Source organism: Poeciliopsis prolifica, unplaced genomic scaffold, assembly GCF_027474105.1.
Source record: "Poeciliopsis prolifica strain line A6 unplaced genomic scaffold, Auburn_PproV2 SCAFFOLD013, whole genome shotgun sequence".
Lineage (NCBI taxonomy): Eukaryota > Metazoa > Chordata > Actinopteri > Cyprinodontiformes > Poeciliidae > Poeciliopsis > Poeciliopsis prolifica.
The window spans coordinates 6,825,336-6,850,948 of NW_026562388.1; the positions used below are offsets into that span (position 1 = coordinate 6,825,336).

Genomic DNA, 25,613 nt, shown 5'->3' on the forward strand with positions numbered 1-25,613 from the left:
ACACATTTATTCTGATAAGAAATTACATACCATTCACTGTTAATGAAAACCAAAGACAGTTGATTGCACTTGATTTTATTTTAGGTTGTCAGAGGAAAGGGTCACAGTGCATTTTACACTTTTCAGCTTGTTAGCTGTAAGACAATAAAATCCATGTACTAATATCTTTGTTTTCATTTCACTTTTATGTGTTGGTCTAACAAATAAAATCCCAGTAAAATACAATGTAATTTATAGTTTGAATAAGCACCATATTGCTTATTCGAAGCAATGTGGCTCTCAAATAACAATACAGCCTGTTACATAAAACATGTATTCATGAAAATATTAAAATTTTGTTAATGAAGTCATCACTTTTGAGCACATAGAAAAGTAGCAATAAGTATCAACAGTAATATAAAGACTATGCCTTTACAAGAGTGAAGACAGTTGTGTGGAAAATGTTGATTCATAAAAGTTTATTTTATGTAGCCGTTCCCATTAGAAAACATGTAAATAACTGTTTTCTATTTCAAAAAGCACCAAAATGTATCATTCAAATGTAGACACACAAAGACAGAAAATGAAATAAAATAATTGTTTTCAGAAAATACATTCTCAAAACCTTTAGCTTGACATAATCTCTAATTAAAAGCATTGTTGCCAAGAAAACTGGGCCAGGTCTGAGTCATATTTGAACTCCGTAAACTATTTCACAAGGGAGTTCAACTTTTTTTTTTGTTTGCTAAAACAAACAAAAAAATCTTGACCTGCTTTTAGTAATCAAAGCAAATTATATAACTTTTAACTGGTTTATATAAGAAGACATAAACACAGTCCTGTTGAGTTGTCTTTTTTTTAATGTGGGCAATTACACCAGAGTTGCCATCAATGTGAGTTTATCAGAAACACAGCACCAGAGCAATTTGTTGTAACATAAAAAACACAATGCAAATTTTCAGAAAACATTAGGAAATTAAAACTTTTACAGAACATGATATTTTGTAACATTGATTGGATTAAAAGTACTGACATTTTTCCTCTACTTCCTCTTTGTTCTCAATCTTGGAATGTGCCTTCAATGTTGTTTACTTTGTCTGAAAGTTCAGAAAGTGAACAAATAGTCAAGGAAATGCTAATATTTAACTGCAAATTTAATGTAAAAATATATAATAATATAAACTGATCTGAAAGACTTGTCTTTAAAACCAATTTAAGTTGTAAAATGAAATCTAAATATATGGGCTCAAAAAAGGATATTTTTCCTGGTGAGCTCTTGAATGGCTGACTGCACTTTCTGCTGGAATACAATTTGAGCTTCGCACATGCAGGCATCTTCTGAAATTTCACTCCTCATTTCCTCTGAAATAATAAAAACACATGTCTGACGGGCAGAAAAAATGTTTGATCATCATATGCTGGATATATGACATAGCAGGTATGAAATTGATATTGGGATCAGAAATCAACGTTAGATGAAATTGAAAGTGTTATTTAATATAGGGTGGCTCAGATTATACACACAGTAGATTAGGTCTATGATGATTTTAGTTTAAGACAAAGATTAGTAGTCTTTCTAAAATGTTAAAAAGTGTAACCAATTACGACCTTAACATGCTTACTTAATGAGGTCCACCTTAAATGGGATATTAAAACACACAACATGTATTAAATGAAAAGACATCCAGACAAATATAAAAACAACATGTTAGTAATACTGCAAAGAAACCAACATTTTAATAGTTATACGTTTTCCTACAAGAACCCTTGTCTATAAACTGTGCAGAACCACTAAACAAACTGTTTATCAGTTTCTGATCTTTGTGTAGTTAAAACACATTTTAATTTAAAGGTGCAGAAATTATTTAAACCCAAATAGTTTTGGAGTCATTCCTGCTGGTAAAAAGCAGCTATTGACCCTTTTTGAAATAAAGTCAGTAATAATTTTTCAACTAATGGATTAAAAATAACCGAAATCAAGTACATGGTACAAAAATGTTAAGACTACATTGATGGGCAAAATCCCTGTTTGAAGTTAGGTTTTTCTGTAAAACCACCCTTAGCAATAACTATATGTAAGGTATTATCACTCTCTTAGATTGTTGTGTAAGGATTTCTTCTTTTCTCCAACATTTCTTCAAATTGTTTAGATTTGCAGATCTTTATTTATGCACAACTCTCTTTATGCATCACTATTTTTTGCTATTTTATTTTATCACACAATCTAATTTTGTAACCTGGACAGGTTACAAAACCTGTTTTGTAACCTGGACAGGTTACAAAACTAGCAACAAATTTGACTTTGTAATCTGACACCTTAAAATTGGACCTTTGTTCCTTTCCAACATTCCACCTTCAATAATGCTTTTCTGCAGATGTCAGTGGGACCTCAGGGGAGTGCTAGAAAAACTTTTTTCATATTATTTATCATGTTATGCTGTCACAACATAGTAGCAGTCTTGACAAATATGTAAAAAAAAGTGTACATATATTTTTTTATATATATAAAGTCACATACTGCACCTTTGATATGATCATTCTATGTAGAATTTGAGATAAAGCTCAGTTTTTTGTGTAATTTCTTTGAACATCGCATACTAACAATAGGGGTTAATTCACTAAGATACCACTACCTTAATAGGTTGTACTAAGTTCATCTTTCCCACAGTTGCATGATGGCCATTAAATTGTTTGGACATGGCCTTGCAACCCTTCCCTCAATAAATGCAAATAAATGGGTAATTTCTTTCTGCCTTAGCATTGTGGTAACACAGGGCTGTATTGACAGTCATGCTACTTTCCATGGACACCTCAACAGTTGTAGGGAAGCCCATGCCAGACTGTTTATTCAGGAAATTTGGAATTCCAAGAGATCATCTATAACCAAGCAACTTGAGGAGAGAGAACAGTGTGCCTTGAACACAGAAAAACTTACGTGAACATGTTTTCTGGTCTGAATTTAGTATGTATCCAACTCGACACTTGCAGTTGTAAGAAACACCGTTGTTGATACAGATATGCTGGCAGTCGTGTCCCTGAATACATGCATCCAAACCTGAAGGAAGACACTGAGTCAGTTTACTCTGCCCACGAACATGTTCTGCTTATTAAATTAATGTTTAGTCTATGACATAGCCTGTGAATGTTTGAATCACATGACTCAACAAATATAAGAGAAAAAAGTCCCATAATGTCATGTTTTTTTAACGTCAGACATTTAAACTTTTTTTTTTCTGGTGGTTGTTTTATTAATTTTTCCATTGTAGAAAAACAGCCAGATATAAATGCCAGACGATCTAAATTGTGGATGGAAAATAATCATCTGATCTATTGATTCTTTGCCCATAAAGAATCCATAAATTAAGAAAGCTATTGACCATGCCAGTTTCTATTATGACATCTGGCATAGTCATGCTGCATGTTTTGCTGCATTGGGTTTGCGCCAAACTGCTTTGCAACTTTGCTCCTCCAGAAAGGTAGTTTTGTTGTTATGATGCGGGGAGCATGAAAATTATTTCACAGAACAGCACTGACATCCCATTGTGTGAAAGAGTCACGGAAAGAGTTTTATAACACATTAAACATGCAAACAAGTATACATTGAGTTGACACAAGTTCCCTAAAAATAATTTTAGAAACAGAGAAGAAATCAAATTTTAAAGTCATCTAGGCCCAAGGTTGTCAAACTGGTACATAAGAATCACTGCTGGCACAAAGCCTGCTTTTATTGGAAAGACACATTTTGTCTTAATTTCAAAGTCAAAAGTTAACCAGTTAAATTTTATACATATTATTTGCAGTAAAAAAAAAAAAAAAGATAATTTGCATATAGATGTTTGTTTAATAAAAAGAGTGGGAAAAAAATTGCAGAGAATATTTGAAGACCTTTCTGTGGGAACAGAAGCAGATGACTGTAAGCAGCAAAAAGTCAGTGGTTGCTGTTGGTGTCTGTTAGTGCATAGGAGTCAAATTCACAGGAGTTAGCATGTGTTCTAGTACGAGGTTGGAAACCAAAGGGGATTTGCTGATTATTGTGCTTAGTGATAAAAGTAACTAAAACAGAGTACTTCTCTGCACTTGCAAACATTTTAGCATCAAATGTATACTAACAGGTGCCACAATTTTTTTTTCTGATCCTTTACCACCTTGAAACCTGGAAAATATACACTTCTGGAATTTTCTGTGAAAATCAAGCTGGATTTCAAGTAAAATAAAAATAAATTTGCTTACGTGAGCATGTCTTCCTGTCCATGTTGAGCGAATAACCCAGCCGACACTTGCAGACATATGAGCTTCCACTGTTCACACATACATGCTGGCAGTCATGTCCCTGAGAACATGCATCTGAGCCTGAAAAGAAAAGGAATCAGAGATCCCAGATATCAGAAATCCTTTTCTTTTATATATAAAGACATGACACTAAATGTAAAAATCAATATTCCATCTCACAAATAACTTTCTGAGACACAAATATAGCTTTGTCTTACGTGAGCAAGTTTTCTGGTCTGCATTTAACACATATCCCGCCCGACACTTGCAGACATATGATGCATCACTATTTTCACAAATATGATGGCAATCATGTCCAAGGGCACATGGATCATAACCTAGAAAGACACAAATTTGCATGAAAAAACATCTAGTGCTGCAATCAATTCTAGACTAACAAACGAAGAAATTAAAATAAGCGATGCAAAGCTTTAATGCAACAATATTCAAAAGGAACAGTAGACATATTATGTTTAGTAAAAGGAGCATAAGTTAAAATTGTTTGTGATATTTGGGATTTACTCTGTTCTTTTGAAACATTCTCACAAAAAAATCTATGTATCTTTATATCCCTATGAAACCTCAGCATAGCCACCAGCAAAGCATACTAAACGTGGCTGCAAGTTTCCTTACGTGAGCATGTTTTGTTGTCTGGGTTCAACAAATATCCTTTGCGACACATGCAAACATAAGAATCTCCATTTTTCACACAAATATGTTGGCAGTTATGTTCTGAAGAACATGCATCCACACCTGCAAAGAAAAACTTCCACATCAACACACAAACAAAAGTCTCCTCTGTATAGCCAAGCTAGAATGTGGTTTTAGAAATAATTTTGTATGTAAATCAGCGATACCTAGAAATCTTTTGCCTGAGTTCGAAGAAAAAGGGGGGAAAACAGACAAATGAGTAATTTACTTTTTTTTTGTCTCCGTCTAACACATGTACCACTAAACATTTGCATATTTGATAATCACCTTTGTTGAAACACATACATTGGCAGTCATTTACCTAAACTGGAAAAGAGGTACTGTCATGTTCAAACCGCTGAGTCACTTTGTATGACTGACAAAACCCAGAAGCAAGTAAAGTCTCTTGTAAAAGTGTTCATAATCATCTTACCTATTGAACTTTTTTACATTGCTACATCACAACCATAAACTTTACTGTGGTGGATAAACACAATATTGCATAATTGGTAAGTGGAAAGAAATGTAAACAACAAAAAAAGTTGTGCTGAGTCAATACTTTGTAAAACTAGGCTTTGTTATAGTTGAAGATGTTATGAGGTTTGTTACACATTCCGGCTTTTCACATCTAGAAACAGTTCTAGATTTTTCTTTGTAAAATAACTTAGGCCCAAAGTAACTTTGGTTTATGTTCATAGTCATGATGTTGCAAGGTGACAGTCCATAACAATCTCAAGTCTTTTACGACCTCTAACAAAGTTTTCTTATTTGATTAAGATATCAAGTACTCAGTACTATTTAACCTACATAACTACATATATTGCTTGGGTTGTTTGTTGTGTTTGCACATGAACATTTATTGCCAATCCTTACTTTAAGGCATCTGCAACAGCAAGTTCCAATTTTGCATCTACAAGCTGGATAACTTGAAGACCTTTGACTTCTGAGGCAAACTGGGACTTAAGACCCTTGTTCTTTGAAAATCAGAAAATCAATCAGTCACCACAGCTGAAACTTATGATCTTTTGAAATAATTAAATGTTCTTACGTGAGCATGTTTTCTTGTCTGTGTTCAACACATATCCAGTTCTACACTGGCACATGTACGAGTCACGGGTGTTGACACAAATGTGCTGGCAGTCATGTCCCTTGGTACAAGCATCTGCACCTGAAAAAAAGTCATTCACACATCAGGCTGAGATAGTTTGCTGTAATATGGCTCAAATTAGCAGAGACTTGCTCGTTTTTGTAACCCAGAAAATAAATGGTTGTCAAGTGAGTTGTTAAACTCTGTTACACATTTAATCCAGAACCAATGACTGTCTTTTCTCTGTCAGTAGAGCATCAGCATCTGGAGCTTTGAATACAGACCTTGAAGAGAACCTGCATACTCACACAGGTGGTTTAAACACGAGTTATGCAACCAGTCAGACTTATTACTAATTACAGGTTGCAGGTCTTGCCTCTTTGTTTTTTTATGCAAATTCACAACTGTATTACCCTGCACATGATAAGTACCATGAAGTGGACAAAGATCAGGAAAGTCACAGTTATACAAACTAAAAAGAAGAGTCAATATAGAACCTTAAAGCACAGATTTCTGTCAACAACTGTAATTTACTAGAGCACTTTTTTTATTATTTGGATATAATCTTAAAGCTAACTAAAGTCTGTTCAATATTTAATCTTAAGCAATGCTGAATACTGAGAGATAAGATTGATTTGTATTCTTACGTGAGCATGTTTTCTTGTCTGTATTCAGGATGTAGCCGGGGCGACACTTGCAGATGTACGAGTCGCCACTGTTGACACAAATATGCTGACAGTTGTGTCCTTGATCACATGGATCCAAACCTAAAAGGAAACACTTCACTGTCTGATTGGCTTATGCTTACTAAAATCACAGTAAAATCAGTTTTTCTTGTATTGTTTGGTTAGTCTGTGAGTATTTAGAAAATCTGCCACATGCAAGCAAGTTTGCGTGATCTTAGTCATTCAACAGAAGAGATGTTGTCTTGTGTGATTTGAATTTTAAGTATTTGTAAGAATATTTAAGGAGTTCAGTGTCTTTAAATTCCAATTACAGCCCATCCTTATATGAACCGTGCAGTCAAATAAAAAGTGAATCCAAGCACCAAAATTGTCTTCAGTAATCAATTTAGCATTGCAGTAAAACACAAGTTGTTAACACCGAAACCCCAAAATACTCATTAGAATCAATTGGATGTTCAACAAGAAGCTTTTTCTGTTAGTAGCAAATACAATGTACGGTAGATATTTCCAAAATATATCAGGTCTTTGTACAAACTCGCTATCTAATCTTGGCTGTGGAGAAAGATAGTATTTTTGAAACCAGTGATTCTATCCAATTTCTAAGGTTTGGAAACTTAAGCTGTAATCTACCAACAATCTTTAGCCAGATTTTCTAAAACAAAAGCAGAAATTGAATATGTTTAGGGAACGCTGCATGAGAGGGAGTGAAATCAGTTTTTAGACGACAGTTTTTAGTTTGAGAATCCAGTCTAGTTATTCAAACAAGGGTCATTTTTATCCCAAAATCCCTCCATAAATTTTAATTACACCCTTATCTTAACAGTAAGGCCTTGCAGTGTAAGTATAAATATTAAATAGAACTTCACAAATTAGTGCCATGCAATAAGTCTATGCTAAGAAGCAAACATAACCAGTTCTTACGTTTTTGAGCCAGAACTAAAATTTTATACTGAAGGTATTAGATTCAATACCTTTAGTTTTGAATTTAAGAGATAACATTATGAAGAGGCTGTTATGGATGTTTATGAGCTTAGCCTCAACAGAGTTCTTGATAGCCATGGTACGTGAGAATGAAGCAAAGTCAAAAAAACAAACAGTGTAAACTTAGAAATGGTAAACGGTGGTGGATCTGGGTCAGCGTGGCTCAAGCTTAAATGTTAAATTATACATTTTGACCTCAAAGTAAAGCTAAAGATTAAATAGGTTCAAGGGACCAGTTAGTCGGGGTATTTGTGATAGTGAATGTCATCGTCAGAAATGCATTTCATACTTAGTCTTCAGCACAGGTCCAAGCTAAGAATACATTAGCTTTGATGAAGTATGGTTGCTTAGCTGAGTTATATGCACGAAGCATACTTTCCTTAAACATACTATAAAAAGAATGAAATGAAATATTTTAAGGTATGGTTTAAAACTTGCTTAGGAAAGTGGCTGTGTTTAGTCAAGTTCTTCTAAATACAAGAGAATGGAAAAAAATGTCCAACATAAAAAATAATGCCAACAAAAAGCTTTGCCTTTTTTAAAGCTCTAATTGCAAAGCAGTTGCCTTTAGTGAGTTCCTGCTTTAGACGTCTTTTTAATGGCTTGCAGCACTAATTATAGCAGCAGCACATTTCTGTGAACAGAATAGACAGCATCATATTAAGTTTTCTACATTTTAAAGAATGTGGTCAGAATCTGAATTGTCTCTTCTTTAAGCTTGTTAGTGTGGGATTTATTATTTATGCTTAATGCTTACTGCATTAATACCACCAGTGTTTTCACAGTCCCTGGACATCTTTCCAGTCGCATGTCCAATAAATCATAAATTAGTGGTTGTTTTTGTGTTGTACTTAAAATTAAAGAAGAGGACCACTAGCCTTAAATGAAGATCCTCTCTATGGTGCTGCCCATATGCTCACAGGTGAATAGAATAGGACCGATCTGACATACCGTTGTTCCCTTCACTGTCACGCTTATTATCGTCTTTCCTGCCATTTAGGCCTAGTCCGTTATCAATATCTGCACTCCCATTATCATCATCCTTACCACACAAAGTTTCCCTAAACTTAGATGCAAGCTTCTCGATCACACCATAGGTCTCCACATAGAAGACATGGTCATCATGCGGCTGGCTGGCCATAAGTTTCAGGGAAGCCATATCAGCTCTGTCAACTCCCACTGCATAGATTTCAATCCCAGATTCTCTGGCCGTGGCTGACACCTCCTCCACCTTGTCCTGAGGTCTCCCATCAGTCACTATAATAGCCACCTTAGCAATGTTCATGGAAGCAGATCGGGCCCCGGCCTCCTTGGTGAAGGCTTTTTCCATGGCGGTCCTGATCGCCATGCCCGTCATGGTGCCTGAAGCTAAGGGCTCAACTTGGCCGAGTGCCTGCATCACAGAGGATTTGTCAAAAAAAGTGTTGAGGAGAAACTCAATCTTGACTGTGCTCGCATAATTAACGAGGCCGACACGAGTGGCATCTCTGCCGATAACCAGGTTGTCCACCATGTCCTGCAGGAACTCCTTGGCCTTTTTAAATTCAGCAGGGCGCACACTGCGGGAACTGTCTATGATAAAAACCAGGTCAATAGGGCGATTTTTGCAGTTAGTTCTTGTTGCTGTAAAAGAAAAAGAAAACAATTTTATTAGATTCATTTTCTGTTCTTCTTTTGGAAGCACAGAGAAAAACATTCTTATAAGGAAAAGTGAATTTGGTGTTTTGGTAGCTACTTGTGTTTTGACATTTGTGTTTTATGTTTCCCTGTTTATTTGATTGATTTTCTTATTTTATAACATGACAGCACACGTGCACTATGTCATCACTGGCATCCATATGTATTTTTCCAAGTTTTTTTTTGTTTGTTTTGTTTAAATTGCATAAGCCCAATAACAGAAGACAGATGTTCAAATATTATATTTATTTTACTGGTTGGTTGGTTGGTTGGTTGGTTGGTTGGTTATAAATATATATAGGCCTATATATATATTGTAAGAAAAAATATTTCACACAATTTTTTTGTACTTAGTTCTTATGTTGAGATGCTCAGTACCTGAACTGCTACTGATTGTTGCTGGAGAATCTCCAGCAGGCTGCAAGGAGCCAGATGGTGCAGCTTTATCCTGAGATGGCTTGGACCCATGAAACCAAGACTTAATGCCACCAACTTAACAAATTAAGAAAAGTGTGTGTGGCGGAAGAGAGCTAAATAGTGCAACAGACATGCATCGAAATTGGAATTGATTATTATTTAAGTGCTAATAAACCAATAAGAGTTTCTACTGCAATCGGATGTCAAGTAAACTCCTCACATATCTAAAAGCGCCTGGTCTAGCAGTTCAAATGACAGGAAAAGCCCAACCTGCTTCATTTCTCAGTCCCTCGTGCCTCAGGTAGATGTCGGCATCTTGCCGCGCGCCGCGCTGCAGCGGGACGCGTCTCACGTCGCCCCGCCGGACCCCCTGACTCTGCGCCTCTGCAGACGAGCCTGGCATCGAAGCCAAGTCCTGTGACAGGTCATAGCGCCCTGGAGACACCCGACGCTGTGGCCGGGGCTGCGGGAGAGAGCCCCGACAGCCCACAGCCAGGACACCAAAGACCACCACGTTCCACACTAACATAACCATCTCGACTTCGTCCAACTGGTTTACAGCAGGGCGCACTCTTATTTATATCCTGCACGACCACTAGCCATAAGGCGTGGAGAGTCGGGGATCCAATCCAGACCCTATGCGTCGTTAAATGAGGGTCAGTCCAACTTATCACAGACTAAAGACACTCTGAGTTTAAAGCCCCTTAAATATTTTCCACCTTTTTAAGTTTATATTGGGGATGATTTTATAAAAATGTTTTTGCATAAATAATAGTGTCTATCAAAAACATTTTAACCTCAAACTTAATTTTACTGGCTTGTATTCGACACCCTTTACTCTTATACCCCAAAGTTAAGTCAAATGCAACCAATTAACATCAAAAGCTACCTCTGTGTGAATGTAAATGTCACAATTAATTCACTGTAAATGTCCAGGGTCTTCATGTAACGCCTCAGTTGTTAACAGACTGTAAGAGAAAGAGAGAAAAAGAGACGTGAAAGCATGCAGGATTAGGTTTCAAAACAACTGCAGCACTGTGCAGTTGGTAGCATAGTTGCAAAACTATGTGTGGCAGTAAAGTTACAACTGAATGTCAGTGTAATGGTGATGATAGCGTCCGGCTTTTTGGATGTTTTTTTACTCCAGCTACTGGGAGTTGATAATAAGATGGATGGAGATAAATGCAAAGCTGTCCTGGACAAAATGTGTTTTAGTATGTGATAGACTTGAGAAGGACTCATTTTCCACATTAAAACACTGACATTTTAAATCAAAAGAGCTACATTGAACGAAGCACGCTGCCCTCTTATGGAGATTCGTGTGAACGATGGCAGAGATGATTCAGAGGCCCTCAAGGTAAAGTGCAAAGATGAATACCTTCATTGTTCAGCCTAGTTTATGTGATAAACCTCTGTCATGATGACTTGCAGTGAGGATGAACTGCGAATGAATTCTTCTTTGTGAGTGATTCAAATCACCTCTCTGCTTTCGTACCTGTATCTTATTCTCATGACATCAGTGGAAACCAGTCTGACAATGCAAATGACCCAGAGAAAACCTTATATGAGAAGAGTTTTCCAGGAGAAAGCTCACACTGCAGGAGTCGAAAGCACAACCTGCACATCTGATTCAACCATGTTTCTGTTGAAGCTTCTTGTAACGTTTATGAGTGTATTTCACTCCAGCGCTGAAAATATTGACCTGCATGCATACCTTCATGGGGACGTTATTATTGGAGGTATTTTTCCTATCCACCAACAAACCAACAGAACAACAGATCCTGGTCCATTATCCTGTGAAATGTACGTAAGTGCAAAAAATCCAATTACATGGCTAGAAATTGTACTGTTCATTTCATGCCTCGTTTTGTAGGTTTGATAATCAAACATTCCTGCGCACCCAAGTGATGATCTACTCTATTCAAGAAATAAACAAACGAATGCCAAGACTGCTGCCCAACCTCACCCTTGGATATGACATTTATGATACTTGTGGAGATGTCGGCCTCGCCATCAGAGCAACTCTGCAGCTGCTGAAGAGCCAGTCAGACCCTCAGAGGTGTCTCATACCTGAATCCATCAATTCCTCCTTACCTGAACCCGAGACAAAGGTGGTTATTGGAGAGAGATCCTCTGAGGTATCCATAGCAGTTGCAAGAGTACTTGCTCTACCCTCAGTCACACAGGTTTGACTCTCACTATGTTTTATATGTTATGCAACAGCCCTTTACATTTAAATATATCGATTTGATGCATGCCAGATTATGACACTGAAATTTAATAGAATAAGATTTTGAAAATTTTTGACATAACTGTTTCCACTTTTACTGTTTCATGTAACTTATACAGTAAGACTGAAAAACAAACAAATCTGTCTGAAAGTAAAATATGATTTAAAAAAACTTGCAAATTGTAGTTGCAAAGGTATGCACACTAAAGCCAAAACATGATCCAATTTTGACTCCAGGTTTTCTTTTGTTTGAGTCTGTCACCATCCCCCATTTGGACCTATGAATATTATCCAGTGCTTTGCAAAAGTTCGCAAAATATTTCAAATTTTGAAACAATGTTTTAATTTTAACTCCACAGATTTTCTGCAAGAATTACCTTTGAACTCTGACTTGATCATTCCAAGACTATAAGTTTGTTCTTGTGAATTCATATATTTTTATTATTATTATTATTATTATTATTATTTGAATGTCTGCTTGTACTCATTGTGGTACTAAAAATATATATATATTTGTCAGCTTTCTAACACTCATCTGAAGATTTGGGGGTAAAACTGACTTTTGCATGAAGCTGTTCATGATTTCATTCTCTTTATCAAAACAGCAACATGAAATAAAGCCCCCCTCATGTTTCACAGTTTTGAGGATATTCTTTCAGCCTGGCAATTGCCTCCTCTGTAACTCTGTTCACTCTGAGCGTTCTCTTGACTTGGATTGTCTCTGGTCGATTTTTTACTGGGTTAATCAGAGAAGGAGAAGTTGCGAACAATACAACACATTTTCTGTGTTGTTTTAGAATTGCAGTCTGCCTGTAGTTTTATCAATTCCAGGCTACATTGCTACATTGACCAATCCGTGTTGATCACGCTTCCAGATATTGTACGAAACAAATAGCATAAAACAAGTGGCTGTTTTTTTTTTTTCCAGCCTCATAGTCTTTTGTTGGTGTGTTTTGTTGTTTTCATGTCAAATGTACCTTTCAGGCTTCAGGTAGCCGAGGATAGGTGTTTTACCTATGAGGACTCAAGCAGCGATTCAGCAAAAAAAATAAAAATTTAAGTGTGCTCACACTTACACAACCAGGTTATTTATGCTTTTTCATTCTTTACATTTTTCCTCAGGCAGATTTCCTTGTTTTTCGGTTGAACTGAACAGGATACTTGTCACATTAATGGAGAAGAAAATGTCAATCATTTATCTGAAAATGTATGAATTTTTACATGGATGTTTAGATTTTTTATATTCTCTTTCATTGCATCGCTGCTCTCCACAGATTAGCTATGCGTCAACCAGTGAGCAGCTCAGTTTAAAATATAAGTTCCCCACCTTCCTTCGGACTGTTTCCAGTGACAAACATCAGACGCAAGCCATTTATGAGCTGGTGAAGAATTTTTCATGGCAGACAGTCGCCATTGTGGGAAGCATTGATGGATATGGGAAGTTTGGAACCGATAGTCTCCTGCAACTTTTCAATGACAATAATATTTGTGTTGACTTTGTGGAGATTCTCCCTGATGCCTTTGATACCAAAGACTTTACAACAGCAAGCGATCTGCTGAAAAGAATTGAAAATTCTACCGCTGAGGCCATCATCATTTTCACCAAAGAGATCAATGTTCGTATCATCCTTGAAGAAGTTGTTAAAAAAAAACTCAGCAGAACCTGGATAGCAAGTGACACCTGGTCCACGTCTTCTACGATCTCTGAGATGACAGGAATCAAAAGCATTGGTCCAGTTTTTGGTTTCATTTATAGACAGAAGGAGGTGCCAGGCTTTCATGATTACGTCACCTCGATGTTTAATGGAACTTCAAACAACATTTTGAGTTATTATCAAGTTGTCACAAACAGCTCCAAAGATGACATGAAATGTAACTGTGCGGATAAGACTTCCAGCATAAACTGCTTGTACTGCTACATTGATCATGATGAATCCTACAACATCTACCTGGCCGTCCAGGTCATTGCTGAGGGCCTGAGAGTCTTACTAAAATGTAACAATCAAAGCTGTGAACGGACCAAGTTTACTGCTATTGAGGTATAGTAAACAAGTTTCTGTGTTGAGTCATTCTTTACAAATGACTTTTTATATGTATCGTTTGTTTTTCAGCAAATATAAATAATTTGCTGAATTATTTCATTCCTGTTATTTATATTGCCTGTAGAGGTAGTTTTGGACACTTGTCCTCAAGACAGTCAAATTACACAATGTTCTGACATGGAGTATATAAATGTCAGAAATGTCAATGTCTGGTGCAAAGTCTTAGCATATTGAATTAATTTTATTTCCATAACTAAACTGTTATTATGGTAAATTAATAATGATGTTGGACCAGTCTATGTGGTCTGTTTTTGTCTGTAAATATGTTTAAACTGCAATTCCACAACAAGTAACATTGGCCTAAAAATTTTCTCCACAGCTTTTTCATGCAATTAGGAATCTCAACATCACTGTGAATGACACAAATATCTACTTCGATGAAAACGGAGATCCCAGTCTGGGATACGACATATTGTTTTGGAACACATCTGAGTCCAAAGAAGGTGTTGAGAAAATAAAAATCGGAGAATACTGGCCAAATAAAAACATTTCATTTAACACAAATGTATCACAATGGAGAACCACTGGAAATGTAATATGACATATATTAGCCAATAAAATAAATAGCCCATAATCCTGTGCTAATCCTATTGTCTCTTTTACAGGTTTCTGTTTTCAACTGCTTCAAAACATGTCAACCCGGACAAATAATGGATTTACGTCAAGGAAAATGCTGCCACAGATGTGTTAACTGTTCATTACAAGAGTTTTCATATGGAAATGGTCAGTGTTATCTTTACTATCTACTATGTTTTTTTTGTTGCTTGAAATACATTTTTTTTCCTCTTTTATTTCACTTGCCATCAGTTTGAGGCCGTTAGCTCAGAAGCAATGGGTTTGCATTAGGACAATGATCCAAAGCATACAATCGTTCCCCCTCTTTTTCCCAATCTTACAGGAAAGTACAGCCAGTGTTTTTCTTTGTTTTTTATATTCTTTCTCTTTGTCTCCTTCTGCAGATTCTACTTGCAGAAAATGTAAAGAGTATGAGTTCTCACCAGAAAACCGCAAATATACTTGTGAGAATAAAACTGAAGAGTTTCTTGAGTGGTCAGACCCCTTCGCCATCATTCTGAACATGGCATCTGCTATTGCAATTATTGCCACTGCAGTGATTACTATCATCATTAGCCTCAACTGCTGGACTCCCATTGTCAAGGCAATTGGAGGTTGCCTGTGTTATGTGGAGATTGCCTCCTTGCTTCTCGGCTTTTGCACTACTTTCACCTTTATAGGAAAGCCCACAAAAAATTCCTGTTTAGGCATTCCTCTGTTCGGTATAAGTTTCTCTCTGTGTATCTCCTGCATTCTGGCCAACTTAATTCAAATCCTGTTAGGTTTTAGCTTTGACCCAAGGGTTGGTTCTAAGATTAAGAAGCTTAATCATCCGGTAGCTGTGGTTGTCATCGTCTCTAGTGTGCAGGTGGGTATATCCTTAGCTTGGCTATTTGTTGTCCCACATCTTCCTTCAGAGCAACAGAAAGCTACCTCAATATTGTACCAATGTAATATGAGTGAAGATTCCAAAAAGTTTTTTGCTGCCACTATAATCTACAACTCTTTCTGGGGCCTTGTGTGTTTTATCTTTGCATTCAAAGGTAGACAGCTACCCGACATTTACAAAAATGCCTCATTGATATCAGTGAGCATGGTGCTGTTTTTAATCATATGGATTGTTTTCCTCCCAATTTATATCACTTTAGAAGGAAAGTACAAACCGGCTATAATCAGCGCAGCTATTCTGATCTCTTGCATCAGCATCCTTGGCTGTCACTTGGCCCCCAAGTGTTACATTATGTTGTTCAGGAAAGAGATTAACAATCAAAACGCTATCAGTGAATATATTAGGAAACATTATGAGAGGAAGGAGATGTCTGTGATTTCATAATCACCCTTGCTTGCCTTTGTTACAAATGAGTTGTAAAATAATATAATAGAATCCAGACATGCACTGTATGCAAAGAAAAAGTCAATCTTTTCTTCTTATTGTTTGACTTTAAATCGGACCAAAAGTTAGGTAACCTAACTAGAAAACTTTACTTTAAAGTGAAAGATGGGAAAAGAGTGAACTGAGTACTCTGTTGATATGGACTCTCTCTCACTGAGAGAGTAAAAATCCACCACGTCATATTGTAATGCGTCATGTTGTTGGGTATTCTATTGCAGGCAGAATTGGGGCATTTCACAAAATAGATGGAATCACAAGGAATGAAAGTTATGTGGACAAACATCTCAAACCAGCAACTAGAAAGTTTAAGATTTTGACACAAATGGATCATTCAAATGGAGAAATGACATAATATTCCCAGTAAATTAGTTACAAAATGGCTTAAAGACCCACATGCTGAGAATACATATGTAAACTTCTTGATTTTCAAGAAAGTATAAAAAAAATTCTTGCTCATTGAAAATAGTTAGCAAAAAGTTATTCGGTAAGCCTGACTGACCTAAACTGACAGAAGTTTAGTCTGACATAACAGAGTGAGAAGCAAAGGTGATGTCTTTTGGGACAGGAAGTGGATCTTGATGATTGCTATTCTACTGTAAAAAACGTCGACTGAAACTAGTTTTCTTCTCTTACCTCTATTGAAATTTGGCAGTTGCTTTTGGTAAAATTTCAGGTGCAACAAAACAGAACCTGAGTTTTGAAAGTAGCTATGAATTAGTAAAAAAAAAAAAAGAAAAGCAGATATGATGCAATGCTGGTTGCAGGGCTAACCCTGGGAAGCAGAGTGGAAAGAGAGCAAATCCCACCACAATCAGGAAACAAGCACAAGATAGAGAATAGAAACGAAGTCTTAAACAACAAGAAGCAAACCTTCTCGGTTGTAAAATTCTGGTTTAAAACTGCTGAAAAATTTTAATTTTTGATATAATGACACAGTTTCACTTGTATGGTGTAAATTAAAGTCTGTTGTGTTATAAAATCTAATTAGCACTTCAAATAATGAAAGCAAAACCTTAAAGTTCACAGACATGTACAAAAAAAGTTAACTGTGACAAATAGATCAATTTAATTTAACTGAAGCAACAATACATTTGCACCTTTAAAGTTGTATATATTTTGTTGAGCAAACAAACTCTCCAAAACTGGATTTGTGTTTTCAGGGCACGCTAACTGCATGGAAAAAATGAAATGCAAAACCTGTGTGCAGAGTAAATGTATTTGTGGAAGCGTGCTTCCTCTTTCTGTGGAAAAGCGTGTGCAGAAAGCTTGAATTTAGCTATCTAATCAAGCTCACATCATCACTCGAAAAACAAAGCCATAACAATCTCCTTCCAGTCTGTCATGCCTGAAAGGACAAAAAACATGTTTATTTATGCTGCTGTTGGGAATCTCTGGGATCTGTTTGTATTTACGGGTATTGTAAGTAACTTCTGCTGTAAATGACAGATAATATATTATTATATACTGTAATATGAAGTTGGACTAATTTCACACTTTCATCTGTATTGTTATTCCTATGTTATCAAATATTTTTGCTATTGGAAATAAGGGCATTGATATACCTGTTTTTTTCTGTAACATGTCAATAAGGAAGCTTCTCAGTTTGTTCAAAAGGATGAATTAAAGCTTTTGCATGATGCTATTTTTGAGCAGGCTTGGTTTTTAATTATTTGTTTTATTCCATATTCTTTCATCTACAACATGATCATTATCTAGTGACTCTCCAAAATACACAATTTGCTGCATGTCCAATTTTCTCAGATTAAAGCACCAGCAGGAGGATGCTAGTTAAAAATTACTTTGAAAGTAATAAATAACAAAAAAATGTTCCTTCCTGAACAATTTATTAATAAATTGTTAAAATCTTAAATATAGAAAAATATTTGAAAATAATTTTAAATGTGTAAATTATTAGATAACATTTATATTAGCCTATTAATACTTAAACTACACCTAATTATATAAAACGGTGTCTTTAATTCCCTTGATTGCCTTCACACATAAGATCACACATTACATTAAGAAAATCTCAAGACTGACAAAATAAAACATCACAAATTGTGGATTCCACCTTGTGATCAACGCACATTGCACCACTGCTGGAAGGGTTTTAAAAAACTGAAATAATTATCAGTAGTGGTATTATGCAAATATTGATGTGTAAATGTAATTTTCTTTGCAATTATATTTTTTATCATTGAACAAAAAGTCGCAACAATTCATTAGTCTTATTACTGCCTAGTACCTTTTATCATGAGTTATTTCCGTTTAGTCTTAAGAGAAATTCAACATGTGAGCACCAGATGGCACCAGAGTTGGTGATTCTGTAAAAATAAATGTTGACATATGCACTCTTAAAAAGAAAAGCCAAGATTTGGTTCTGCACCTAATATTTATTAAAAAAATACAAAACTTCCAAAAGTTTCCATAGGAAAGCGATATGAAGGTGCTATCCCATCTCTTTCATATCCAGTTTACATGCATGGTCAAACTTTGTCTGAGTCTTGTTAATATCATGAACATACATATTAATATTATTGAAGAGTTACCACAACGTAAGGGAAAAAAAATAAAAAGGAGAGGAGAGTGTTGTTTGCCGTTTGAGTCCCTGTGTTTAAGTGTTAATCTTCAAGATTTTCTTCTACTTTGAGAATCCGTTTTTGAATACTACCAACCCAAAATTTATATGAACACTTTCTGAAAGACTTAAATTGTTAGACTTAAGTTACAGTTACATTGAAATAAAAACACAAGATGCTTAAGATCTTGAAGACTAACACTTGCAATGTTCTGTTCAGAAGTAGAGCTCATGGAAAAGATAATTATAGCAGCCATTTGAGGATCTTTATCCCACCTCTGACCATTGCTTTGTGGGCATCAGATGTGACTAGTTGCTAGCGGTGAAATACCCTGACCTAATAACGTGGTGCAGGTCAGTTAGCATAAATAAGGTCTGGAATTTTGTTTATGTTCCCAACAACCAACAAACCACCTCAATCTCCAAATACTGTCATTGCTGAGTCCTTCTGACATGTGATGACAGTTCTTTAATTTAGAACTTTGTTTTTTACTTTTTTCCAGTTCTGACAATAAGCACATAATTAAGTACCTCATACAAACATTAGAGGACAGCAGCAAGTTATATTAATACAGAGCTGCTTGTTACACCTCATCCCACAGAGATGGTCCAAGGTGTGATTCAGCCTCAGTCAAAGGTTGACTCCCAGCTTCTGTACAGAACACTGAAATATGTGCAACAACATCCCCACTTCTTTTTTCCAGTTCTGACAATAACTGGCCCCAAAAGTTAGCTTGAGAACTATCTGCTTAGTTTAATAATAAAAAATAATAATAAAATAAAACAAGAATAAATCTAAGGAAAACAGCTTCTTTCTGTAGCTGGTCTTAAACCACATGGGCATGGCAAGGCTTAGTGGGCATGTCCAAGCTGCTCTCTCGGCCACAGCATGCTGGAAGGTCGAACAAGGAGGACTCCTCTACTGGAGCTGGAAGGCCCTGGGAGCAGACTTGCTGCACATATTGCCTAAAGGTGAAATGGGCACAAGTTATCATTTCAAAAAAGGAACTTTAAAAACTGTAGAATTTCCTCATGAGTTAATTTCTAAGACAAAAACTCACCAGGCAGGACGGGACATGACATAGTAAATTTCAGGCCTTTGGAAGCCGTTAAAGGTGGAGGAAGCAGCTACAGTGTAGGCACCCATGTTCTCAAAAACAAGCCAGTCCCCCACCTGGAGGTCAGGCAGGGTACACAGTTCCACGATCCGATCTAGACCATCACATGTAGGGCCCCATATGCTGCAGGGGTACACCACCTCATCTGGTTTTGGTTTCTATAAGAAACAATTGGAAAAAAGTTTATAAAGATCTGGTCAGCATTTTTTTTACCGCCGCAATGATAAACTTTGAATCTGACTGACCTTATGCAATGTTGGCAAACAGTGAGCGTGGTCATAGAGGATGCAGTTAAAGGAGCCATACACCCCATCGTTGACATAGTACATCAGAGTTCTGTCATTGGTCCCTTCATCTTCCTCTGCCAGAAAAAGGTAAGCAATTAGTTTCATTGTGATTATTAACTGAGATAAATAAATATCTCAGTTGTCTTTTCAACTGAAGCCCTTACCATCTGAAGATGATTCGTCATCCATGATGACCTTCTTAGCAATGATATTCACCACTAAAGTGTAAGCAGATGCCACGTAGAAGCGTCCCGGCTCAGCGATGACCCTGACCCCGGAGTCGACGGGAAAGTACTTGTCGAGGGCTGTGTTGATTACTACTGTAATCTATAAATAAAAATGAGCCCACACGTATGTAAAATTAAATTTTACTTAAAAAAAACAGAAGACTCTGGTTAAACAAAAACATTTCACTCTACCTCTTCAAACTTCAGTTCAGTGTCATCCGAACCAGGAAAACCTCCTCCAATGTCCAGGAGATCCATGTTGAAGCCAAGCTCTTCCTGCACGTCCAGACATTAAGTTTAGGCTTCTTTGCAGACCAGAAAACATAAATTACAGCTGAATACGCTCTTTACGAGCAACTCACCCCCATATCAAAGACACAGCGAGCATCTGCAATAGCTTTGGTGTAGGTCTCTGCATCAGTGCAGCCACTGCCAACATGAAAACTGACACCGATCACATCCAGCCCCAGTTTCTTCGCCCGCTCCAGGAGACCGCGACAAGCTTTGAGCGGAGCACCAAACTTCACACTGAGGCGGCACACAGCCTTCGAGTCATCTGTGGCGATGCGCAACACCAACCTGAACGGAGAACCCAAAAGGCTTTAACAAAGGCCAAAAATCAAAGTCAATTGTATTTAAAAAGCAAAACTCTTACTTGGCATTGTCGTGACAACGGGCCACTTTCATGAGCTCCACTTCACTATCAAAGGTCATCATTTGGACTCCGTGTGCAGATGCATACTTTATTTGTGAGACCTGCTTGCAGGGGTTGGCATAGATTATTCTGCTTGGATCCACTCCCAGGGACTGAACAAGCTGGATCTCCGTCTGTGGGAGGACAATACCAACAGTCAGCAAAAAACGCAGGAGGCACCAATGCACTTTCAGCTAATAAATAAATTGTGCTAACAGCATTGATGGAAAGCTCCCAAAGCCTACCTTGCTTGCACAGTCGAAGCCAGCTCCCAACGATGCCAGAGTCATAACTACAGCCTGGCTGTCGTTGCACTTAACGGCATAGAAAGGAGTAATGCGAGGCAGAGCTCTTGCCCAACGGAGATGTTTTCGTAAAACATCTCCTAAGTCACAGACATAGAATGCATCCCGATCATCCTGAAATAGAAAAACAAAAATAATATTCTAGATTACCTTTATCAAACATGGATAGTGAATTAGACCTGCTTATTACAGGCAAAAACAATTCTACAATTGAATCACTTGGACAAAGCTATCTGGTTTAATCAAAGGTGCAGATTTTCAGAGTAAATCCTGCTGACAAAGCAAATCAGGCCATCTGTTCATTACACAAACCCCACCGGATACTTACTGTCAAGGACGACTCATTGATTTTCTGCTCAACAATGTCCCGAGCAGAGAAGCCCTCTTCAAGAAAGGAAAATTCAAATTTGTTGGGTGTGGTGGTGTTCATCTTGATCAGTACTTTCAATTTGTCACACGTAAACTGAAAGAATAAAAAAATAAATAAAAAACACTCAGAACACAACGTCTTTTCCTTTTATTGATGACTCATCTTTATTAGACTCTGGACATGAAATGTATAATCATTGTGAAAAATGTAAGAAACTCCAAAAGCATTTGGGTGAAACATGACACTTACTTGGATATGAAAGAGTTGGAATATGGAGCTGCTTTTACTCAAGTGCAGAGAAGCCAAGGTGGTTCACCAGTGAAGTTAAACCCCTTAAGATACAACTCAAGGCCTGGGCCTGTTGAGCAGCTGGAGTGTGCCTTCCTAGAGTGAAGATTCTGTAAGGAGGAACTTTTATTTAGCATTCTAATGAATCTAAAGTACTTGTACAGCAGCATGAATTAATAACTTCGTTTTGTTTCCCAGTCTGAAACTGGCGCCCTGATCGATACATTCACGTGGCTTTCTGATTGTATAACTTATGAATAACTTGACACTAGGGTTGGGGAAAAAAAATCGCTGAAAGACAAGCTCATTTTAAGTCACGCCCAGTCTAACGCTTTAGCCAATCAGAGATGAAGAACCTTCCTCCACTTCGAACGATGGAGTAAAAACTAACCAATCAGCAATGAATGACGTACATATGCCGGTTCCGTTAGAGCGCCTAACGCCATGAGGCAATGTTGCGTTTTCAATTTATTACGAAACTCATTCATTAAAATATATATATATATAAAAAAACGTTAATCATTAAAGTTAATCACAAAATAGAAAAGACAAAAATACTCCGTTTGTCATAATACCAAAACCGGTTATAGAGAATAAGTCTTTCATGGCTTCGTTGTAACAGTAACAAAGAAAACGGCTTGCTAGCTTAACAGACTGTGACACCGGCCACGTCGTAGCTTTTAAGAGCAACGTAACACCAAACTAAACCGTCCAGTTAATTACAGAGACTCACCAAATGGTAAATCCTTACCTTAAAAAGCATTTACAAAGAGTTTGTCCATTAGACCAGAGAGCTGGGGTTTAAAATAAAGCAGGTCCCTTCCGATGAAGCGCACTGCTTGAGCTGTAGCCTGACTGAGCAGAGCGGAGTGAGCGCTGGCGTATTTATAGAGCGGCCGTTTCCAGGGCAACGCAGCCAGCTGAAACCGGCCTCCCATCCACGTAGGAACCGGTTTAGGCTTGTCAACTCTTCCACATGGCGGAGAGGGACCTCCGCTGAAGGGACCACACACCAGGTTTATGGAGGTGCAGCAGACCCCTGAAACCAAATTTATTTCTTCGAGGAGCCTCATTTTGTCTCTACACTGAGATTAAGACATAACAGAAAAAAAACTCCTAAATTATCCACTGGTAAAATAAAATAGACAATTCTCTATATGCACTTTGTTGCTACTAATGCAATAACGCATCTCATTCACATGTTTTAGTTTATTACCATTCAAGAAATGTCTGATAACTTCTCTGGTATGTTAAGACAAACTGGTTTTTCATTTTCAAGATAGCTTTTTCTTTATGAAGAAGTTGATCAATTGTAATAAGAGTGGCAATGGTTTTACTCAGACTTCCTTTTGTATTACTTAAAAAAGGTTTAACATCAACTACTTATAAGGAACTTATAACAAACTGAATGCTTGAAAAGCATTCCGTCCGATGCATTCATTTTGAAGGAAAATTAAGGTTGTTTCTTTCCACTGAAAGAAAATATTGTTATATTTCTGTAATAAATGATAGTTATTTTTGACTTGTTAAGATTTATATTCCTCCATGTATCGGGGCGTAGTCCCAATAAGAACCATAATAATTTGAAATATGGTACATTCATCTTAAAAGAATACAATGAAATGATATGTAGGGTTGGGTGATTTTGTATCTATGTTAGCCTACTAATGAAATATGCTATAAACAAAAACACACAAAAACAGTGGTTTGTGTACAAGTGATTTTTTTTTTGTCTGCAAATAAAGCGGAGAGGGAACATTGCAAACTGGAATGGTAGTGGATGAAAAGTAACAAGAACTTATGAAGAAATAAGGTGTGTCTGTGTTCTTTTGCGGAAACTGACAATGTGCAAACCTGTCAGGTTGTGCAATACCAGTATATAATATAAATCACCAAGTCCTTAAATGGAAAAACATTATGGCAACATTTATTAGGTGTTTTTACACTTTTGGATATCTTTTTTTTTAATAGACAATCAATGTTTAAATAAGACTTTAGAAAGACTTATTTAAACATGCAAAGTTAGGTTTACCACCTGTTTAATTACAGGAGGTAATTAAGAATTACCTGTAATTAAAACTTACAGGAGGTCAATAGAATACAACCTGTCAGTGCGAGAGGTGAAAAGAAACCGGCAGCTCTTTTTACAAACTTGTATTGTGCTTGTGTATGCTAACAGAGAAGCTCAATCATACTTGGTGGGTTGCAATGATTCTGTCAGCTCTGAGGGACAGAAACGTCTCCATGATGTCACCTGGCTCGGCTGCAGTCTGTTTGGTCTCAGTGTGAGCTTGTGATCTGCATGATGAGATTAGAGAAGGTTTAAAGGACAACTGACATGGCAGACTCACACTGAATCACAACAATCCTACAAAGTCACATGTGTCTGTAGTTTACTACTGTGTTACATCAACCAATTATTTGGATCCCTAAAATACAAGCTGATTTAGTTTTCCGTAGCAAGTTTTATACAGTTGCAGCTATTTTTTCTAGACGCTTCACCTCATTTTACTCCAAAAAAATCAAACAACATTTTGCATTTAAAAACAATTTTTTAAGTCGTATATATAGCCTACATAAAGTAGCTGTTTCATATGTTTATATATGTATGTTTTTTGTTTTTTTTTTTCTTTGATGTGGCACATTTTATGACACAATAACTTGGTTTGTACCAAGGTTGTTTTCATGACTCTTCTTCTAAGTGCTATAATTTTCAAACCAGGCAGACATTTCACCCTGACAGCACACTCTGATCAGCATGAAGATCATTTTCATAGCCATTTGGTTTACACGCAGACATTACCAAATGGAGGAAAATTAAGGTTTTTGGTTATTGTGACCCAACACATATGGAAATGCTGCACAGGGATCAGATCGGAGGAAGTTTTGGGGCTTCTCACAGACCACATATCTGTGGCCCTGATGTTTTTTCCAGGTTTTCAAACCACAATCTAGATTGTCCTCAGCACACTTCAGGGTTTCCATTCTGCAGGGTCTTTAAGTGAAGTCATTTTTACCAGCAGATGTCATTCTTTAAAACTAAGAAACTGTCTGTTTCTGTGCTGGTAAAAGTTTAAATGAGGTTGACAGGGAAATTTTAACACTGACATAATCTGCAGCTATTTTTATGCAAAGCACAAACCCTTGAAGCTCTCATTTCTTATGTAAAGCATCCAGGAACTAAACAAATACTTGAGGGCTAATTCATTTTCTACAGATATTGACTTATTTAAAATCACAAGATCGGGAAACATTAAAACAAATGTCACAGTAAATTGTTCCACATCATTCCAGTCTTTTATTTTCTGTTTTGTTTCTTGCCTTTATGCAGCTAATATGCTATCCTCTCCTTCACCCCTCTCCTTCTCTTCCTCTTGTAATGTCTAGCTCCATCTCTGTGTACAGAGTCTGTTATCGTAACTGTGGACTATTGTGGCCCAGCGCCCACAGTCGCAAGGTCCCTCCATCAGACAAGGATGATGATTGTTGGTGGGTGCCCACAAGATACAAGTCGTTAGGCCTTGACTGCGGTGCTGAATGTCACTCTTATTTCCCTCAACAGCTTTGAGAATATCCGAGGCCTTTTCTGAACCAGGAACTGATTTCAGTGAATCAAAGACTATAATAAAGTTAGTGTACAGGAAGGATTAGTGAGGGAGAGGTGAAGGAGAATGAAGAGT

General features: G+C 36.9%; 3 protein-coding genes across 9 annotated transcripts; 1 reads left to right on the forward strand and 2 right to left on the reverse strand.

Moving 5' to 3' along the window:
• Window positions 1-58: 58 nt before the first annotated feature.
• Window positions 59-10,319, reverse strand: LOC129365651 (matrilin-3-like). Of its 6 annotated transcripts, none has more exons than XM_055038989.1 (11): window positions 10,057-10,319; window positions 8,740-9,315; window positions 6,673-6,792; window positions 5,987-6,106; window positions 5,106-5,120; window positions 4,882-5,001; window positions 4,467-4,586; window positions 4,210-4,329; window positions 2,915-3,034; window positions 1,240-1,341; window positions 59-1,091 (listed from the first exon to the last, which is right to left on the reverse strand). In XM_055038989.1, exons 1-11 carry the CDS (start codon window positions 10,313-10,315, stop codon window positions 1,039-1,041), a joined length of 1,725 nt encoding a protein of 574 aa, XP_054894964.1. In that variant the 5' UTR covers window positions 10,316-10,319; the 3' UTR covers window positions 59-1,038. The 6 variants fall into 6 exon arrangements, with proteins under 6 accessions (XP_054894964.1, XP_054894962.1, XP_054894963.1 ...); XM_055038987.1 differs by having other exon boundaries at window positions 8,644-9,315; XM_055038991.1 differs by lacking the exon at window positions 59-1,091 and adding an exon at window positions 1,602-1,615 and having other exon boundaries at window positions 1,273-1,341; window positions 8,644-9,315.
• A 1,031-nt stretch (window positions 10,320-11,350) lies between these two features.
• LOC129365074 (G-protein coupled receptor family C group 6 member A-like) lies at window positions 11,351-16,733 on the forward strand. 2 transcript variants are annotated; one of them, XM_055037972.1, is made up of 6 exons: window positions 11,351-11,589; window positions 11,660-11,972; window positions 13,291-14,055; window positions 14,438-14,650; window positions 14,724-14,841; window positions 15,078-16,733. In XM_055037972.1, exons 1-6 carry the CDS (start codon window positions 11,351-11,353, stop codon window positions 16,004-16,006), a joined length of 2,577 nt encoding a protein of 858 aa, XP_054893947.1. In that variant the 3' UTR covers window positions 16,007-16,733. The 2 variants fall into 2 exon arrangements, with proteins under 2 accessions (XP_054893947.1, XP_054893948.1); XM_055037973.1 differs by having other exon boundaries at window positions 11,396-11,589; window positions 14,438-14,561; window positions 15,078-15,162.
• A 1,706-nt stretch (window positions 16,734-18,439) lies between these two features.
• Window positions 18,440-22,780, reverse strand: odc1 (ornithine decarboxylase 1). The gene is made up of 11 exons (XM_055038875.1): window positions 22,685-22,780; window positions 21,895-22,043; window positions 21,604-21,738; window positions 21,216-21,389; window positions 20,932-21,104; window positions 20,639-20,855; window positions 20,469-20,552; window positions 20,214-20,376; window positions 20,008-20,123; window positions 19,706-19,920; window positions 18,440-19,610 (listed from the first exon to the last, which is right to left on the reverse strand). The coding sequence occupies exons 3-11, from the start codon at window positions 21,703-21,705 to the stop codon at window positions 19,472-19,474; spliced, it is 1,383 nt and encodes a 460-aa protein (XP_054894850.1). The 5' UTR covers window positions 21,706-21,738; window positions 21,895-22,043; window positions 22,685-22,780; the 3' UTR covers window positions 18,440-19,471.
• Window positions 22,781-25,613: the final 2,833 nt, after the last annotated feature.

Excerpts from the sequence above, each read along its gene's own strand:
- LOC129365651 (XM_055038987.1), bottom strand. The coding sequence starts at position 10,315 with ATGTTAGTGTGGAACGTGGTGGTCTTTGGTGTCCTGGCTGTGGGCTGT. Across the intron at positions 6,107-6,672 it reads AGACAAGAAAACATGCTCAC|GTGCAGATGCTTGTACCAAG; the intron begins GTAAGAATACAA and ends ACTTTTTTTCAG. Across the intron at positions 4,330-4,466 it reads AGACCAGAAAACTTGCTCAC|GCTCAGATGCATGTTCTCAG; the intron begins GTAAGACAAAGC and ends TTTTCTTTTCAG.
- odc1 (XM_055038875.1), bottom strand. The coding sequence starts at position 21,705 with ATGAACACCACCACACCCAACAAATTTGAATTTTCCTTTCTTGAAGAG. Across the intron at positions 20,377-20,468 it reads CTGAACTGAAGTTTGAAGAG|ATTACAGTAGTAATCAACAC; the intron begins GTAGAGTGAAAT and ends TTTTATTTATAG. Across the intron at positions 20,124-20,213 it reads TGACGAATCATCTTCAGATG|AGGAAGATGAAGGGACCAAT; the intron begins GTAAGGGCTTCA and ends TTTTTCTGGCAG.
- LOC129365074 (XM_055037972.1), top strand. The coding sequence starts at position 11,351 with ATGAGAAGAGTTTTCCAGGAGAAAGCTCACACTGCAGGAGTCGAAAGC. Across the intron at positions 11,590-11,659 it reads GGTCCATTATCCTGTGAAAT|GTTTGATAATCAAACATTCC; the intron begins GTACGTAAGTGC and ends CTCGTTTTGTAG. Across the intron at positions 11,973-13,290 it reads CTCTACCCTCAGTCACACAG|ATTAGCTATGCGTCAACCAG; the intron begins GTTTGACTCTCA and ends TGCTCTCCACAG.